Raw genomic sequence first — 17,734 nt, 5'->3', positions numbered from 1 at the left:
TCCTTTCCGGCATATATTCCTTTCCCTGCATTAATTTTAGCTATTTACTTGCACACTATTCCTTGATTTGCCAAGGTTCCCAGAGATGCCGGTGAAGGAGGCTAGCATAACTTGACCAACAGATTATATGAGAATTTAGTTTAATATATGCATTTTATCGCTGGGAGAATTCCTCACATTTTCAATGATGTTTTGCCTACTTAAAACGAGTTTGTTTATGTGAGCGACAGCAAATTAATAATAGCTTTATTTTTTACAAAATCCCACATTAGTACGATATTGTTGTGGACGTCTGTGCATGACTGTACGGGCTTTTGACACTTCCAGGACACAGAAATCGTCTTAAGCTTTTTTTAAATCAATTTCCGGGCTTTTGCAGGTATGTCAATGTCCTAGACAGCCAGTCAGCGTGTCTAAGTTAACACGTCTCATGAATGTCTGGAAATGAAGGGTTTCTAGGTGCATTTCCAGGTGTTTCCAACTCGGAAACTCCGCTTTTTATGCAATGCATAATTCTAATATTCCAATGTCTACTGTTACCTAATACAACAGACAAAGACCGGGACAATTTCATGCTGGCGACCGACGCTGATGTCAAGTTCTCGCCCCAGTCCGCTAAAGCCCTGCTGGACATCATGACACGTGACCCTAACGTGGGTGCCGTGTGCGCGCGGACTCACCCCCTCGGGTCCGGACCCATGGTCTGGTACCAGATGTTCGACTACGCCGTGGGACACTGGTTCCAGAAGGTAGCGCCATGTTCAGCTGTGAATGTAGTTGCTATATCAAATCAAAACATTTGGCGTATTTGAAGCTAGTAGGTACCCACTGTGTTGAGTAATGAGGCTAATTTACGTGATCGATGCACCTCTTCGAACACGAGACCCCCATATATATATATATATATATATATATATATATATATATATATATATATGTTTCTAACTACTTCTGCTTTAGCCCGTATTATTTTAGCTTCTATCCTGTTTTTGAGAAAGTAAAGACATTTTAAATGAAATTGTGAATAGGTCAATTACTTTTAGCTTCAAATGTTTCCCAAAAGTAACGCTGTGTTGTCTTCAGTAAATGTATTTATCATACATTGCTTCTAGTGCAGTTTTAGATTCATTTTCTAGATGTGAATAGTCAAGTTAAGAATCAAGCGAAAGCATTTAAATTCACAGATGTATTTAACGTGCAATAGTAGTTTTCTCGTAATGTCTATATCTACATGTAACATTGAATTCGTCTAACAACGAAAGACTCAACATATTTGTACAGAAAGCTGACCATAGCTCACAATCTTTGTATTCAATTATATCGCGAATGTTCTTGTTGCAGGTGGCAAACAGCGTGCTAGGTACAGTCCTCTGCTGCCCCGGGTGCTTCAGTGTGTACCGAGCGAAGGCCGTCAGAGACGCGTTACCGACCTACGCCACCAAGGTCACCAAGGCTGAGGAGTTCCTCACCAAGGACATGGGAGAGGATCGATGGTTCTGCACACTTCTGGTTAGTACTTGACACTAGAATCAGCAATAGATACAACATAAGCATAAGATAATGGCACAGCTAGCAATAGAACAAGCATTCCCTTTCTAAATGAAAGCATCTAAGAGTTTTGATACAACAACCAATACAACACATCCGGCATATTTCAAACGTAACTTCAAAATCGAAAACAACTAATTTGGACACGAGTATTGGTGAGGACTCAGAAGTCATCTCGTCTTATACACATGATACTGGGCTTTACGCCATGCATCTTTTGTCAGGTTTCTGATTTGGAATAAGGTCTCTCATAACTGACAACTTTTAGCGTTATGCAAAAAAAAAACATTATGCTTTAAGATTCGTAAATAATTTCATCAGGTTTGTAGATTACTCACGTAGTAAGGTTCTTTAAAACACAACCAGAATTGTACTCACTTCCAACGTTTCGATGTCTATCAGACACCGTCATCATGGTTAGAATGACTGGGTCTGTTTACATCGGTTATAAGTAAGAGTAGCAGTAAGAAACAGACAGTCATTCGAACCCTGATGATGGTGTCTGATAGACATCGAAACGTTGGAATTGAGTACAATTCTTATTTTGTTTGTGAAGGACCTTTCTATATTTGTATATGATTTAATGTTTGTCAATTCATTCATTGATTCTTTTATGCTTACCATGCAGGTAGAGAAGGGCTGGCGGCTGGAGTACACGGCTGTTTCCGAGGACAGCACCTACTGTCCGGAGGAGTTTGACGAGTTCTTCAACCAGAGGAGACGGTGGATCCCCTCAACTGTCGCCAACCAGTTGGAACTGCTGCGGAAATGGGCGAACGGACAGATGATCAACGACTACATCTCCAGACTCTTCATACTGTATCAGGGATTCCTGCTGTTCTCTACTATGATTGGACCGTCTACAGTCATCCTCATCATAGCTGGTAAGTGTCCTTACTTGATAAACATACAATTGACATTACTCTGACAAGAATGCAGGTCGCGTTCTCCTTTAGCCTTACCTGGCATGCAGTTGCCGCTGATTGTATGTTAGTAGCACTTAAACTTGCACATTAAGATATATGTAGAGAGGCGCAGTGCTTTATAGCGTCTTCATCAGCATTTTATATACGGAGATGCAGATAACTACTTAGATGTAACTTCCTGTAACAAGAATGCAGTTGGACTTCTCTCTCCTTTAGCCTAGTTTGGCATGCATTTTCATTTGCATGATAGTATACGTAGCACTTATGCTTACACATTGCGATATATGTGGAGGGTAACTACGTATCAGACGCAGTGCTTTAGCGTGTTCATAAGTATTCTATATGCGGAGATGAAGATACCGTACTTAGATGTTTTACAGGCCATTCATTCTTTTTTTTAACCTTCTGGATAGCCGACAGATGATTATGATTTTTCGGGTGTTTATAGAATTTAATCATACAATTTTACACATTCCAAAGATCATTATGAAAAGACTAATAAAAGCTGATTTCCCTGTTTTTCACAGCTGGGCTAGAGCTGGTGGTTGGTAACATTGGAGGAAGTATCATCCCTACAGTTGTCATTCTGTTCCTGGTGTTCGTGGCGTACGCGTTACTCTGTGTCTATACAACACAAGAAACTCAACTTAAGGTTAGAACTGCTTTATTGTTTATCTGTTTGTTTGTTGTCATATTCAATTTATGTGTAGAATATTTGCAATTTGGCACTCAATGCTTATTGATTATAGCAAAGCGACATGATATAGGTGGTATAGGACATGCGCGAAATGCAATCTGTCGATCCAAGCTAATCGTGCTCAAAATACCAACACTTTAGCTAGCTAGTCTAGATAAATAAAATGACATGACAAGGTAGCAAGAGTGACTGATAACAAATATTTCTCATTTATGAATGTACGAATTTGAATTTTTATGGATAATTTGTTATTTGTGTGTGTTTCTATATTTCATGTACCGCGCTCAAAACTTCATCTAGTATATACCATAGGTAGACCGGGTTTGGGGAGGGGGGTTAGGATATTTTTGCCAATGATATTTAAAGAAAAAATCACAAGTCTGGTTGTCCTAGCACATGTCGTTCGGCACTTATACGGCGTCAAAGTTGGTAATGGCACTTTAGCTCCCCCCTCAAGATAGGGTTAAGAGTCGTTGACGAAATGTAGAGGAAGCTACCTGAAACGTCTGACCGTTTCCAAAACCATATCCAGCCCCTTGTGTAACTGCTATTTGGCGTTCAACTAGCAACTTTCAATGTTCACAGTGGGCCAAGATCCTGACGATGCTGTTCACGGTGATCATGGTGATCGTCCTGATCGGACAGGCCCGGGAGATGGTGGTGTCCTTCCAGAGACTGGACGCCAGGCTCAGCGCAGAGAATTCCGGACCCAGCCCGAGCGAGGAGGAAAAAAGTAAGGCAGTAGATGTCGTCAAAAGTAACCATCATGATTGTTGTCTATCATCCTCATAATGCTATTCAATGATTTAGAGAAAATTTAACATTCTTTCCCGCCCCCATTTGTTTGATAAATGTTAATAATATTGTATTTTCTTCTTGTTTTGATCTCAATTGGATTTCCAGACCCGATACTAAATATATAAGTACTACAAATGACTACACATTTTGACTGTAGGTCTTATTGTTAGTCGTAAATTAAGGTCCAAATACCATGTTGCCGTTTAATTTCATTTGAGATCTTTTGGATGAAACGACCCAATAGATTTACATTCTACCTTTCCATTGGTTAATTCAGACACGTTATGCGACTATGTGACGACGAGTCATGAGTGATACCACATATTGTAAGTCCATGCCCTGTCGCTAAAAAGATGTCATGCAGATGTAAAAGTTTCAATAAAGTCGATATAATAACAGTGGGTCTGCTACTAATCTAAAACACAGCTTTTGAAGCTACTAATACAGGAGTTTCATTCTTCTCTTTGGGATATCAAGAATATAGACTTCGATGGTTTGTTCAACATAGAATGGTCAAAACGCACAGTAATGGTCGTAGATTCAAAGTGAGGAAACTCTCTTACAAAATAACAATATATAACAGAAAAATCATATTACTAACGTTCCTATACAAACCAACATATACAGTAATGTAGGCTTTGTCTTCTATCTTACCTATTGTTAGTAAGTTAAAAACAGGCATATTCTTTGCTGTTGAGGTGTGATGATGTTCTACACTTGTTTATCCAGGCTGCCTGGAGTGTCAGAGTTCATATTGTGACGATTGCAAGATCCTGGACTGCATACCGCCACTGGAGTGGAAACCGGGGAACGTAACAACGTGGATTTCCGAGTGCATTTCCGACTTGGGGACATTTGCCACCAACATATCTAAACATTTTGGGAGATACGAGTAAGTGCGCATGTACGATATAGCTGTTAAGTTTACACAAGTTTTTCTTCAACGAGTTTGCCACATGGACCAAGGGCAAGGCCAGAAAACAAAGGACATAATGTGTTAAATACTTAACAAAATCAAGGACGAAAAAGCAATGGAGAAAGCGAGAGCAAGATAGAGAGAGAAATCTATGGTTTTATACTATCATTGTCAACAACAGAATATAACTCTCATTTCCCAACTCCTAGTGGATTCCAGCTGTCTTTGGCAACAAAGGCCGAGATGTGTGACGAGTTTGACGGTCCAAACGGCAACTTTCAGATGGAGAGGGACTGTGTGATCATTTTCACACAATTTCACGACAAGATACAGAATGCCGGTAAGTGTTTACTTTTTTAAACATCTAAAGTACATATAATTTAGTGGTGCTTCGTGAACTTTAATTGTAATGTTTAACCCCATGTTAGTGCTTTGTTGAAGTTTGAAAATGAAGTGAGTAACTATGTAATATTGCGACTATTCCAAAAGTACACCTACCTTAAGTAAGCCCAACTGTTTTAAGATACTCTCCAAACATACTAAGATATATAATTGTTTATGTTTATTGATTTATCATTTCTAACAGCTGGTCAACCACTATATTGCGACTATTCCAAAAGTATACCTAACTTAAGTCAGCCCTACTATATCTGTTTTAAGATATTCTCCAAACATCAATAATCTAGACACTAAGATAAAGTATTGCTTATGTTTATTGATTTATCTTTTCCAACAGCTGGTCAACCCTGATCAAGCTTGACAAAGTGTTTAAATAATTGCTTAAAATAGTTTCCAATTGATGAGCTTATCTCTTAACAAATAGCGCCAGTCTTTAGACTTACTGTTTTTCTTCTTTTTTATCAACATCTTTCATTTTCACTGCTCTGATGTATTACCATACAGAGAATGCCCCCACCCCCTCTGCCCCTCCAACCATCCTCCAGCAGCTGCCCCTCCCCATCAGTGTCATCTATTTTCTGGGCCTGGCCGGGCTCTATGTCATCACCGCCCTGCTGCACCCGTCAGAGTTCATGACCCTGGTGTACGGCTTCGTGTATCTCCTGAGTCTGCCGTCTGGGTACATCCTGCTCATCATCTACAGCGTCTGCAACATGACGGATAGGTCCTGGGGTATGTCACTTTTTTTGTTAGCATTCAAATCTTCAGCCAGATTTACCAGTGTCATAAGCTATGCTGGCTTAGGCTTATGCCTAGGTTACACATAGCCGAATTTGGCTCCCGACTCTCTCCCGACTATGGTTTAGGAGTGATTCGGGAGCTAGTCGGCTGTAGTCGGCTGGCGTTCGGCTGAGTCGGCTGGCGTTCTGCTGGCATTCGGCTGAGTCGGCTGGTGTTCGGCTGCTCCATCCGAATGTTTTGAAATGTTCAAAACATTCGGCTCTGAACGACAACTCTGGAATGGGTCGGTTGGTGATCGGCTGGTGTTCGGCACGGTCGGCTAGTGTTCGGTTGGTGTTCGGAAGTAAGTCAGCAGTCAAATTAAATCTTAACCACGCCATAAACATTGCTGATTTACTCCCAGCTTGTTTCCAACTTACCAATGATTCACCACAAGACCGTAGACAAATCTCTGCTAACTCATTTCCAAACAAAAAACTATTGACAGGACGTAGACGAATCACCCCCAAACTTCACACGACCGATATCCAGCCCAAAACAAAAAGAACCATGAATGCCGCACTGGAGCTATATGTGATCCAAATTTGATCTCTTGGTGATGTTTACAAAATAGATGAGAGGATGATCTTGATTAAAAAACGAAAATGAGCACTCTTTTGAAAATCGCTGATTATGTCTATTCCAAGTCGAGAGAGGGTCGGCAATCGGTTGGGGATTAGTCAGGAGTGATTCGGCAGTCTGCGGCTAGAGGTCGGGATGGTTGGTGATAGGTTAGTTAGCATTTGGGACACAGCCGAGAGTAAGTCATTTACTGGTCGGGAGATGTTCGGGACATGTTCGGCGCCAAAAAAATAGGCGTGGCCTAAACTGGTCAGACTACTCCCGAACTACTGCCGACTTGGGTCGGCTAAGAGTCGGCTAGTGTTCGCGAGCCAAAGTCGGCTATGTGTAACCTAGGCATTAGGTCCCAATTCCCAACCCGGGGCCAGGCTGGGTAGCTTTCGGAAATTTAAAAAAAAAACATGATATACAAAATGTAAAGGCAACAAAACATACAGGACGTAAAAGAAATATTCATGAGCATAATTTTTGTATATTACTCGATAAACACTTTTATGTTTATTTTCCGCAAAAATCCGGGCTGGGGCCTGGTTTGGAAATGGGACATAAGCCTAAGGAGTATAGCTGACCAAAGCGAGTCATCAGCTCCGGTAGCTAAACACACTCCGGGCGCCGCCTTCTAATACCGTGCCCTCGACACAGTGTGTAAAATCATCAAATGTTATGCCTATAGGGCTACATTTACCTGCATTTGACATGGTTAAAACTAGTTACTAATTTAAGTGCAGTGCCACATTGTCATTGTCTGTCTCAAAGCAAATGAATAGGCCTAGGAAAGATAACAATCGACCATCAGCAAGAGCTGGTGGATGACGTCTCAGGTCGCACAATTGACCCAGAGAAAAGGAATCCTTAGAAAAGGAAGTTATTGCTCCCTTACAATGATCTGATATTAGAATCCCGCAAGAGCTAGCCAATGCTCAGTTCCTTCATCTTTACAATATCAAATGCATGTTTTGCATATGGCCTTAATTGCTGAATCAATGAAGATTGTTTTACTTCTGACATTTCCACAGGTACCCGAGAGATAAAAACCCCAGGTGCTGCCGCTGCTGGGAAAAGCTTCTTGGAGACTTTGTCGAACATTCTGAAGAAAATATGTGTGTAAGTACAGTTAACAATCACGTTGCCAATGGCTCTAAAGGATGACCTGTCAAAGAGCAGGTTTAATGCCTAGTATTTGCTATGCACATAAGTTGATAATAAATTTTTATTGTCCTGGACCAGTAAGATCCACCACAGTTAGCAGATTACTTCATGTCACATTGTTTAAAACGTAAAGCTTGACAAATAGTTTGAATTATGGTGTGTCTTGTTATTCTATAAGATTAGTAATGACCTAGTATTTTGTTTTCAAATGATCTTGATTTCGAATGTTTGCATGTTTTTATATTTCAGCCATACATAGTATGGTGAAATATATTGTATTCGTAATGTTTCTTTCTTCTTTCTTCTTTCTTTCTCCTGTCAAATCTTCAAAGTGATTCATCTCCGCCGTTCCTGGACCGAATGACCTAAAATTTGGCACAGGGGTAGAATGGGCCAATACCTTGATGGCTTTTTCTCAGTTTTTTCATATCTGCCTCTAAAATGATTTTATTGAGATTTTTTGGTCAATTTTAGACCAAAACTGTATATTTTGGCCCCTGTACCCTGGTATTACAACCAAATGAGCTGAAATTTGACAGAGATGTGCCTTGATAATGCCCCCATATAAATTCGATAACACTTTGGTGTACAGTACAACAAAATGCTTATTTTTGCGATTTTTTTACCAATTTTTGACCAAAAAAGGACACTTTTGGCCCCTGTACCCTGGTATTACAATCAAATAAGCTGAAATTTGACAGAGATGTGCCTTGATAATGCCCTCATATAAATTCAATAACACTTTTGGTGTACAGTACAACAAAATGCTTATTTTTGCGATTTTTTGACCAATTTTTGACCAAAAAAGGACACTTTTGGCTCCTGTACCTTGGTATTGCAACCGAATGAGCTGAAATTTGACACAGATGTGCCTTGATAATCCCTTCATATAAATTCAATAACACTTTTGGTGTACAGTGCAACAAAATGCTTATTTTTGCGATTTTTGGCCAATTTTTGACCAAAAAAGGACACTTTTGGCTCCTGTACCCTGGTATTACAATTAAATGACCTGAAATTTGGTATAGATAGGCATTAGATACTTGGTAACAAGATTCAAGTAAAATTTTTGACATAAACAACTTTAAAATGATTAATTTTGGCACTTTTCTGAGGGGAAATTTGTTTTCTTTTGGCCTCCTGACGTGACCTTCCGTGACCCCGCACAGAGCCACACCTGTGCGCGTCAGCCGGAGAGTTAATTGAATCAAAGACCTAGCCAATCAGCGAGGAGGAGGCCAAAGGCTAATTAATATTCATAAGCGGGGCCTCATGATCCCGTATATAGCAGTGTTCCCGCCAGGGGGAGCGAAGCCCGCCTAAGGCTCTCGCATTTTAGACTATTCAGAAGGCTTTATATTGTATCAGTTCTTAGGGGCATATCTATGATAATCGCAGCAGTCACTTAACTTCTCTTCAGGAGTTTAGCGTAACACTATTTCAGGTCAAACCGTCAAAGGCAACTAAAAACAAACTTTAACGTTACTGAGTTCAACAGTACTTATAACTTGTTATCCGAAGTTGAAACGCTAGCGATGGTATTTTCGCTGCGCTGTTAGCTCCGTGCGACTGTTGTTGACGGTCTTATAACGGTATATTTTGCACCCCTGTACCCTGGTATGAGTAACATTTGGTATAGATAGGCATAAGATAGTTGGTAAAATGATCCAAGTGAAATTTTTGGCATAAAGTACTGTAAAAAGGCTTAATTACAGCACTTTTTTTAGGGGAAATTGGTTTTCTTTCGTTCTCCATGCCATGACCTTTCGGACGTTCACCCCACAGAGCCGACATCTGCACCTGCGTCTAGCCGGCAGGAAGAGTTAATTCAATTAATGGTTCAGCCAATCAGCGAAGAGGAAAGCGAAGGCTAATTAATATTCATAAGCGGGACCACACAATACGTTAACTTGAAGACTCAGGCCGTACAGACTTCTCGCCAGGATTTTTTCAAAGCGTCGGACAGGGGTTGCTATCCTTAGTTGAAGCGCTTATTTATAGCGCTAGTATCTTCGCTGCGCCGTAAGCCGCCGTGCGACTTTTATTCACGGTCTGATATCCCTACGTCGCCGCCTCGCTGATATTCCCACGGACATGTTTCAAGAAAAATACCCAGCAAAAAACGCTGTTCTGCGTCAAATTCTATTCTATAAAACATGTGGGACTCAGTGTTACAGTCTAAATATTTTGTAGAAGCACCGCTGTAGGAAAGGAGGTCCAAGCAATGTAAAACATCACGTAGCATGAAGTTCGCTGTCAACTGGCACACGACTGTTTGAAACTCTAAGTCTAATCAACAGCCGTGTTTGATTGATAGCCGGCGGTCCTTTGATGAAGTCGGCGAAAGGTGCGTTAGTTAGAAAATCTGCGTTTAGTTTTGATACGTAATTATAAGTTAGACAGTGGCGAGAATGATTATTTTCTCATCAATATTTCTCTTCAGAATTATTTAAACTTAATTGTACATCTAAACAATTGGCTTACCTGTGCAATGTTTATATGATTAATGATCAGTGTACTGAAATCATGTGTAACGTATGGCTCCTAGTCAATAGATCAGCATTTTCTCTATAGTGACCACCTGTCTATAGTGGCCACATTTCCTAGTGCTGCTGTTGTTTGACATAAACTTTGAACATTTAAATTGTAAGTAACTTTAAACTGCCAGAGTTTCAGCCCAATAAAACACTCTCAGCGCCAGGGTATGAACAGACTGACCAGACAGACGAAAAGAAATCCTCGAACAAGGTTCAATCGTATCTTCCGGGTCTGGCAGGAAGTTGTTAAACTAAAATAAGAATAGGCTCGATGGCTGATTGCATACAAAGTAAAACAGTTTAACAGTTTTACAGCTTGAAGAAAACAAACGCTCCTACAGTACCTGCACCTGCATGATGATTATTAAATCGTATGCCCTACTTGAATAAAAAAAGTTCACTGCAATAATAAATGTACCCACATCACAAGGAGCTTATACTTTTTTAAACTTACACCTAGTTATCGTACTGAAAATTGTTAATGACATTACATGAAGTCATTCAACAATTTTCAGTCATGATGAAAATTTTCTGAATGGAAGGTGTGATTATTGTCATTTTCTGAAAAATAGAAGCAAGCTCTGTTTTTACCTGGAATCAATTCACAATACCAGTCCACTTTGGGGGATAATGTACTGTTAATATGATGTTCCATTTTTGCGCAGGGGTGATTTGGAACAGTCCGATGTTGCGTGGGAAGGGGTATGGCTGAAATATGCTGTATTTTCTCTTAAGCAAATGTCGGCCTTTCTAGTTTACATTTTATGTCATATAATTGTTGTAAAGTTTAGTTGATTGTCTTATCACAGGGCTTCCTTGCCTTGGAAATCAGTTTGTCAAAAACTGAAGGAACCACCCTACAAGGTTAATTGATAAATAGATATACTAGGTAAAAGTTGCTAAAAGGTTGTTTCATTTTTATCGTTTTATGAATAGTTGCTGTCAAAAAGACACGGACAGTGAGATTTCTGATCCAGGCGACATTGGAATCGTCCCGGAAGATGGAAACCTTAACCTCGCGTTTGAGGAGGATGAGGAGTCCGAAATATTTGATGATCTGGATGACGATGGAGGTAAAGAACTATAACAGTATCTTATGCATCAAGAAAACGGATGATTTTCATCGGCAAAATATAACATATGTCTGTATTTGCAATTTATGGCACTACGACGACTAGCCTACCATGCACGTAGTACCTATTCTTTTTGTTTTGTTTTAAAGAAAAGTGGCTTTTTGTCCGTCAGTAAATGTGGGAAAGCTGGGAAATATGATTGTGATTTCTTTGAATAGTGTGGTTCTTACGGTGTGGTTGAATGAAGATTTGGAAATGAAATGTGTTTCGTCTACCAAGCTTTAGATGCATAGCACTGGCATTCTTTCGCACACTGGTAATCACACTGTTAATTGCAGGAAAGGTGTAATCAGTATACGTTGTCTACAGATTAATATATTCAATGACTTTAAATAATACATAAAAAAAACTTCATCTCTATTTCACTATTTCTTTCAAGTTATTCATCAAGTTTAATATTTTGAGCGTTTTAGCCTGCATATCAACCATAACATTATCTGTACAACAGTGGATGGGCCAGTGCCATATGAGCAAGACCTTGCAGAGGGTAAACAGACTACGGAGGGTGACAACAATGCGTTAAGTGAGTGTCAATGACTTTTATACTATGTCTTTCTTGCAACGAGCGCGTATCCTATGCCCAGTATACGTATTGTCTTAAAACGTAGTGACTGTATTTAGATTATAATTTGCAGATCATTTTAGACAAAGGTTTATAGGAATGCACTATTTAGTTGAGTTTTAATGTTTCCTAGAATGCTCTTTAGTGTAACATAGAGATGGTCTTCATCTGTCTTAGAAATAATACTTGTAGTTTGCATCGTAATGTCTTTACTTGTTTTACAAACAGGCTCATCAGTAGCTAGATTGGCCGAACGCTGGCGTTTCAAAGGTACATACACAATGCTTGCAGTGCTATCCTTTCTCTATCTCTATCCTTTCTTGTGTATGCTTGACACGTGAAATATTTCTGCTATGCGACAAAATGAATCATTTTACATTATGCTCTTGTCATCAAATATGACATAAGTACCTGACTTTTTTTTTACTCTTATTACAACTCACTTACTTTCGTCGCGCTGATGAAGGTTTCAAACTGTGATTCTTAGGAAAACTTGACGGAAAAATGAAGGAAAACTTTTGGGAATTACCCAAATTCTAGATCGCGATAAATCGTACCTGCGCAGAGAAACTTTCAATCTGAAACTCTTCTACGTCGTGATTTTTCGATTTCCTTCAGAAAATGATGCTTTAAAAGATTGGAGAATAATTACATGAAAAACCTTGTAAAGAAATTCATCTTTATTTTGTATTACCCTGAGTATTTGACACCTCATCTTTTTTCATCGCATGGACATTCACCAACCAAACTCCCAACCGACCATTTCACCAATCAGCCAACTCCTCTGCTGACCCCTACAAATCAGCCAACCCAAGGACCACCGCCCCCCCCCCCCCATCCCCCCACGACAATCCCAACTCACCCGGCAACCCCAACCCACCCAGCAACCCCAACCCACCCAGCAACCCCAACCCACCCGGCAAACCCAACCCACCCAGCAAACCCAACCCACCCGGCAACCTAAACTTACCCTGGAATCCCAACCCACCAATCCATCAACCAATCTACCAGCCGACCCACAAGCCAACCCCTAACCACCAAGTCAACCCTTTAACCAAATTAACTAACCTACGAACCCCGCATCCCACTCATGTGTCCACCCACCAGCCAACCAAATCAAATGTAGTTTTGCTTTCTTTGTAACTAATGTTATACATTCATATTGTATTGACAGCAAAAGAACCAAGACACGTAGCGGGACCCAGTGAGCGGCGCATCGGGCGGCAGAAGTCCCGAGGCCGAGGCGGGAGGAGGGCCAGTGTCTCCAGCTCCAACTGGGGCAGCTGGGGGAGCCGGAGGTCTCATAGCCCCGCAAGGCCATCCCTCTTCTGTACGTGAGAGAAACCTTTTAGAATGCTAAGAATGGCTATCTTCAAAATTTATCTATCAAATCTTGCTGTTTCCTTTAGTTAGCACCTTACCTCCTCAAGCGCATTTGTGGTATCGAGACGCCCTTCTTCACCCTAACCTTGATCAGTGTTGTCAAGGTCATTTTCCTCATTTTCTCTTGGTCTTCGTCTGTTACTTTTTTCACTTAGCGGCTTCTCATGCTATTGTTCTAAATGATTTGTATTTACACCATAGCTGTTACCTTGGCTGCATCTAAAGGAGGCAAGTCGTTCTCGCGCATGAGAACCGGAAGTCTCGCGAGATCTGGAAGCCAGACGTTTGTTAAAGACGTTTCTGATTGGCTCCCGTATTACTGGCCACCTAAGCTGAAGGTACGTGTTTTTTTTTCTAACATAAAGACACTAACTATTTGAATACACGTGCACGAACTTTATATTGACACTACGGCATATGGGTGTACAATACTTAATTTTGATTCAATTTTCATATTTCTAGTAATACATTTGAATTGAGGTGTGTAAGTCAATGTTTTGCATAGTTTGATTCGCATGTCTACCCGACTAACATGTTATCATATGCCTCTCCCTGCAGAAAAAGTACGAGAAGAAGTTCCGTGAGAATGGTTTCGAAAACACAACCTTCATTACTGGTATGACGGACAAGGTACAGCAGATTTGCCTCTTGTATGCATGGGTAATTGGAGATATTTAGGAAAGTTAAGTCCGTACGTGTTGTATAAAATGCCTGGCTATGTTGTATGCGAAAAAGGAGTTGAACACATCCTAATGTAAAAACAAAACAAATCATTGTCAAAAGCCTTATTTTGTCCAACGCATGCTTATCACATAAAATATCACATTATATTTGCAGCTCGTATGAATCCATGATGTACAAAATGACCAATAAACTGGTGGACGTGCCAACTGATAAGTATCTAATACCAGCTCAAAAAAGAACAAGAAATAGTCATGCCTTCAAATGCCAGAGTTACCAACCTAGGATTAATGTGTTCAAAAATTCGTACTTTCCCAGAACTATCGTAGAGTGGAATTTGTTATCACCAAGTACAGTAGGGGCATCTTCTCTGGGTAGTTTTAAAGAACGCTTGCAGATAGATGTGCAAAAGTTAGGGGTAACGACTCGTTCAGTGTAATATAACCAGCTGCTGTCGCACGGCGTGCCTGCGAAGCTGGTGTGTTACGCCGAACAGCGGTTACACCGGCTATATAGATACAGATACAGAATCCCTGCATTGTTTTTCAAAGCATAGCAGGATGATTGGTATTTTCAAATGAATGTGAACATCTTTTTTTTATTCATTTGCAGGATCTCCAGGCTATCGGCATCAAGAATGACTTCCACAGGGATATTCTCATGAAGGAAATCAAGAAGCTCACGGAATTTGAACTACCTGGGGACGTACCTGTAAGTAAACTCTTAAACATTAGGAATCTAATCCCTACTTTATGTCATATCTTGAATTGGGATTATGGTAAACTACATTCTGATTTTGATTTGACTTATTCGTCTGTATAGAGAAAAATGCAGCCAGGGCTACCCAACTATCTGGAGGCTATTATTAAGGGCTAGCCCTGGTAACAATACAATATAATAGTGCACAAAATCACGTTTATCGATACATGAGGTTTTGGGGCTAGCGTCATTTATGATGGTGAAGGGTGTGGAATGGGGAAACTGCTGCCATCCTCTTAGGTAGAGTTACAAATAATGTGTTTTCGCAAAACATTAAACATTAACATCAACATGTCTGTACAATGCCTTAGGACAATTGCAGAGAGTGGCTCTTCTCCATTGGACTAGACCAATACATCAAGAATTTTGAAAACTATGGCATCTACTCCAAGAACGACATGGCCAGCCTACGCAGTATGGACATCACCGAGCTCCTGAAAGATCTTAAGATAACGAAGATGGGTAGGTACAACTGTTGTTTCTACCGGTTTTGTATAATCGCATATTGTATTGTTAGAGGTCCTGACAGGGACAAGGATCGCGATATCTACCGGTATGATTTTGCCAGATGGCCATCTTTATTTATGAATATGAGGCATATCTAAAGCTGTACCCGTCGTTTACTTTTCACACTAATCATAATGATATTGATAATGAATTCCACTTCATAATAGATTGTCCAACTTATGATAGAGAGAGACAAAATGTGTTACGAGTATAGTATATTAAATGCAAGTCTGATACAGTGTTACCACATATCACGTATCTTGTATCCAGTACAGTTGTCGTGCAATGCAGTTCTCTCTCTTAGCAGTTTTCGTATTTCATGTGAGCATTATCTAATGACCTGTTTTTCCCTTGCATACAGCTCACATCAACCGAATCAGCAATGCTATAGCGAGAATGAGAAGCCCTGACGAATGTAAGTAACTATATCATGTGACATTTAAGAATACGACCTACCTGATTTTTACTGGCTTACTTCGATCGAATGTTATGTAGAATTTTTTTAATGATAAATATTTAGAATGGGTTCTACAAAAAATTTGAATGAAATCTATCAAAACCACAGATTCATTCTAAGCTATGATTTATTAGTAATGTTACTTAATGGAAACTTTGTGTTCCTTCACCATAGCTGACAGAAGAATCAGCCAGGTCAAGTCCGTCATCAGTAAGGAAGTGAAGACCCGCGTGATGCAGCAGGACGACGGCAGGACCCGCGAGTTTAAGTTCTGGGACACGCTCCGGAGGGAATGTCTGGATCCGGACATCGCGCTATTCAGCTCGGACGGCGACCTACGGTAAAAATCAAGCACGTCTTAGATATATAACAACTTAATTATGTGACTCTAAAAGTAATGCTCACTCTTTATATCATAGCGCATCAGTACACACATCATTATTGACACAACAAAAGTGCAGCGACTTTCGTACGGCCTTCTATCTAATAAACGGTCTATTAGATACAAAAGGTATATGAATGTATCAACATGTTGAGGTGAACGTAACGTAATTTTACATTACTCGTTCTAAGGTTCATTCTTTGAATGAATTTCCTTCTTGTACAAAGTAAGGGTTATCCCCATTGTTTCAACGATGAGTCGTGAGAGAATGAACATATTAGACATAAGCCCCGATAAGAGGTGTTACTTCAATCCTCAAGAAGTAGTTCTAAGTATTCTAAGTATTTTCCACTGGTTCTGTAAAATCGGTACTATTTCGTAGTATATCACCGGTACATACTGCATATAGCACCTGTCACTCTGCAAGAAGAAATGGAATACAAACTTATCAGTAATGTAAAGGTTGATACAGATACATTTATTTTTCCTGTACAGAGGAAAGCTTGTCGAGCTGCGGAACATGTGGTTGGGAGTTCTCCTTATTATCAACGTGCTGTGGATCACCATCGTGGTGTCTCTCACCTACATCCCTGAACTCCGGCTGTGGGACGCCAACCCTCTTAGTCTGCTGTCTCTGCTAGTGTTCGGTCTTCTTCAGGTAAGAGTTGTAGAGTAACTATGTAATTGTTACTAACCCTTATCATGGATTGAGAGTAATGGGATCGAATCTCAGACTTTGTGATCTCTATAGATGCTGTGACTCCTTCAGTTAAGCCTTTGTATATCAAACTGTTCCATGTTTCGTCTGTTTCTTTTTAAGTCCCCCTTTCTGTTTTCATACATTTCATTTTGACATTGTTTCAGACAAATACGTATTTGGTAAAGGAATGAACGGATAGACATAATAAATATGACGATTCGTTTCCAAAACTCAACCAACAGGTTTGTAATCAGAAGTCTATATTGGTTTTGAACTCCGACACAAACATAACTAACTAAACCTAAAAGATCCTGATATCTACAATTATTCAATATAAATTTATCATTCTAGCGTATACAATAATAATAATAACACGGTGGTCTATATCATACTCAGTTGCACAGTGCCCATAACAGAAGGAGAATGCAGTGGGCGATGATTATATCATATTATGTATCTGCATCACTGACAATGTTTTAATCTCTTAACTCACAGTTGATCCAGTTCCTGGCTATGCTGTACCACAGATTAAGAACATTGCTGCACTACATCGCAAGACTGCCATACCCGCTCAAAGTGCGCGCCATCAAAAGTATAGGAAGCAGCAAGGCAGAAATCAAAATTGAAGACAAAGGTGAGATATACAGAAATACATGGTTGATGTATAAGTGCTATATCTCTTTCTCTCTCTCTCTCTCTCTCTCCCTGAGATAGCACACACACTAACACACACACACACTAAAAGACCCAAACACACACACATACCCCCTCCTCTCTCTCTGCATTTCTCTCTCTCTCCCTCCCTCTCTCTCTATATATATGAAGACATTGATACCTA

At 40.1% G+C, this 17,734-nt stretch overlaps 2 protein-coding genes across 2 annotated transcripts in view; both read left to right on the top strand.

The window, feature by feature from the left end:
- LOC118411195 overlaps nt 1-1,142 on the top strand; it is an 18,851-nt gene extending 17,709 nt beyond the window's left edge. Inside the window, exons 14-15 of the mRNA XM_035813273.1 lie at nt 553-749; nt 1,137-1,142. Coding sequence (XP_035669166.1) covers nt 553-749; nt 1,137-1,142 — 203 coding nt within the window. The remainder of the gene's footprint in view (nt 1-552; nt 750-1,136) is intronic.
- A 211-nt stretch (nt 1,143-1,353) lies between these two features.
- Nucleotides 1,354-17,734, top strand: part of LOC118411193 — a gene marked incomplete at its 5' end in the record, with an annotated part of 17,513 nt that continues 1,132 nt past the window's right edge. Inside the window, 20 exon segments of the mRNA XM_035813272.1 lie at nt 1,354-1,509; nt 2,177-2,432; nt 3,002-3,126; nt 3,757-3,904; nt 4,699-4,861; nt 5,095-5,225; nt 5,789-6,016; nt 7,663-7,750; nt 11,269-11,405; nt 11,914-11,988; nt 12,256-12,297; nt 13,202-13,357; nt 13,612-13,748; nt 13,969-14,040; nt 14,704-14,802; nt 15,162-15,312; nt 15,719-15,772; nt 15,989-16,154; nt 16,692-16,854; nt 17,392-17,530. Of these exon segments, the coding sequence (XP_035669165.1) occupies nt 1,477-1,509; nt 2,177-2,432; nt 3,002-3,126; nt 3,757-3,904; nt 4,699-4,861; nt 5,095-5,225; nt 5,789-6,016; nt 7,663-7,750; nt 11,269-11,405; nt 11,914-11,988; nt 12,256-12,297; nt 13,202-13,357; nt 13,612-13,748; nt 13,969-14,040; nt 14,704-14,802; nt 15,162-15,312; nt 15,719-15,772; nt 15,989-16,154; nt 16,692-16,854; nt 17,392-17,530 (2,563 nt within the window).

The sequence above is a fragment of the Branchiostoma floridae genome, chromosome 3 (assembly GCF_000003815.2).
Source record: "Branchiostoma floridae strain S238N-H82 chromosome 3, Bfl_VNyyK, whole genome shotgun sequence".
In the NCBI taxonomy this organism is placed as follows: Eukaryota; Metazoa; Chordata; class Leptocardii; order Amphioxiformes; family Branchiostomatidae; genus Branchiostoma; species Branchiostoma floridae.
This window is presented reverse-complemented; position numbering and strand designations above follow the sequence as displayed.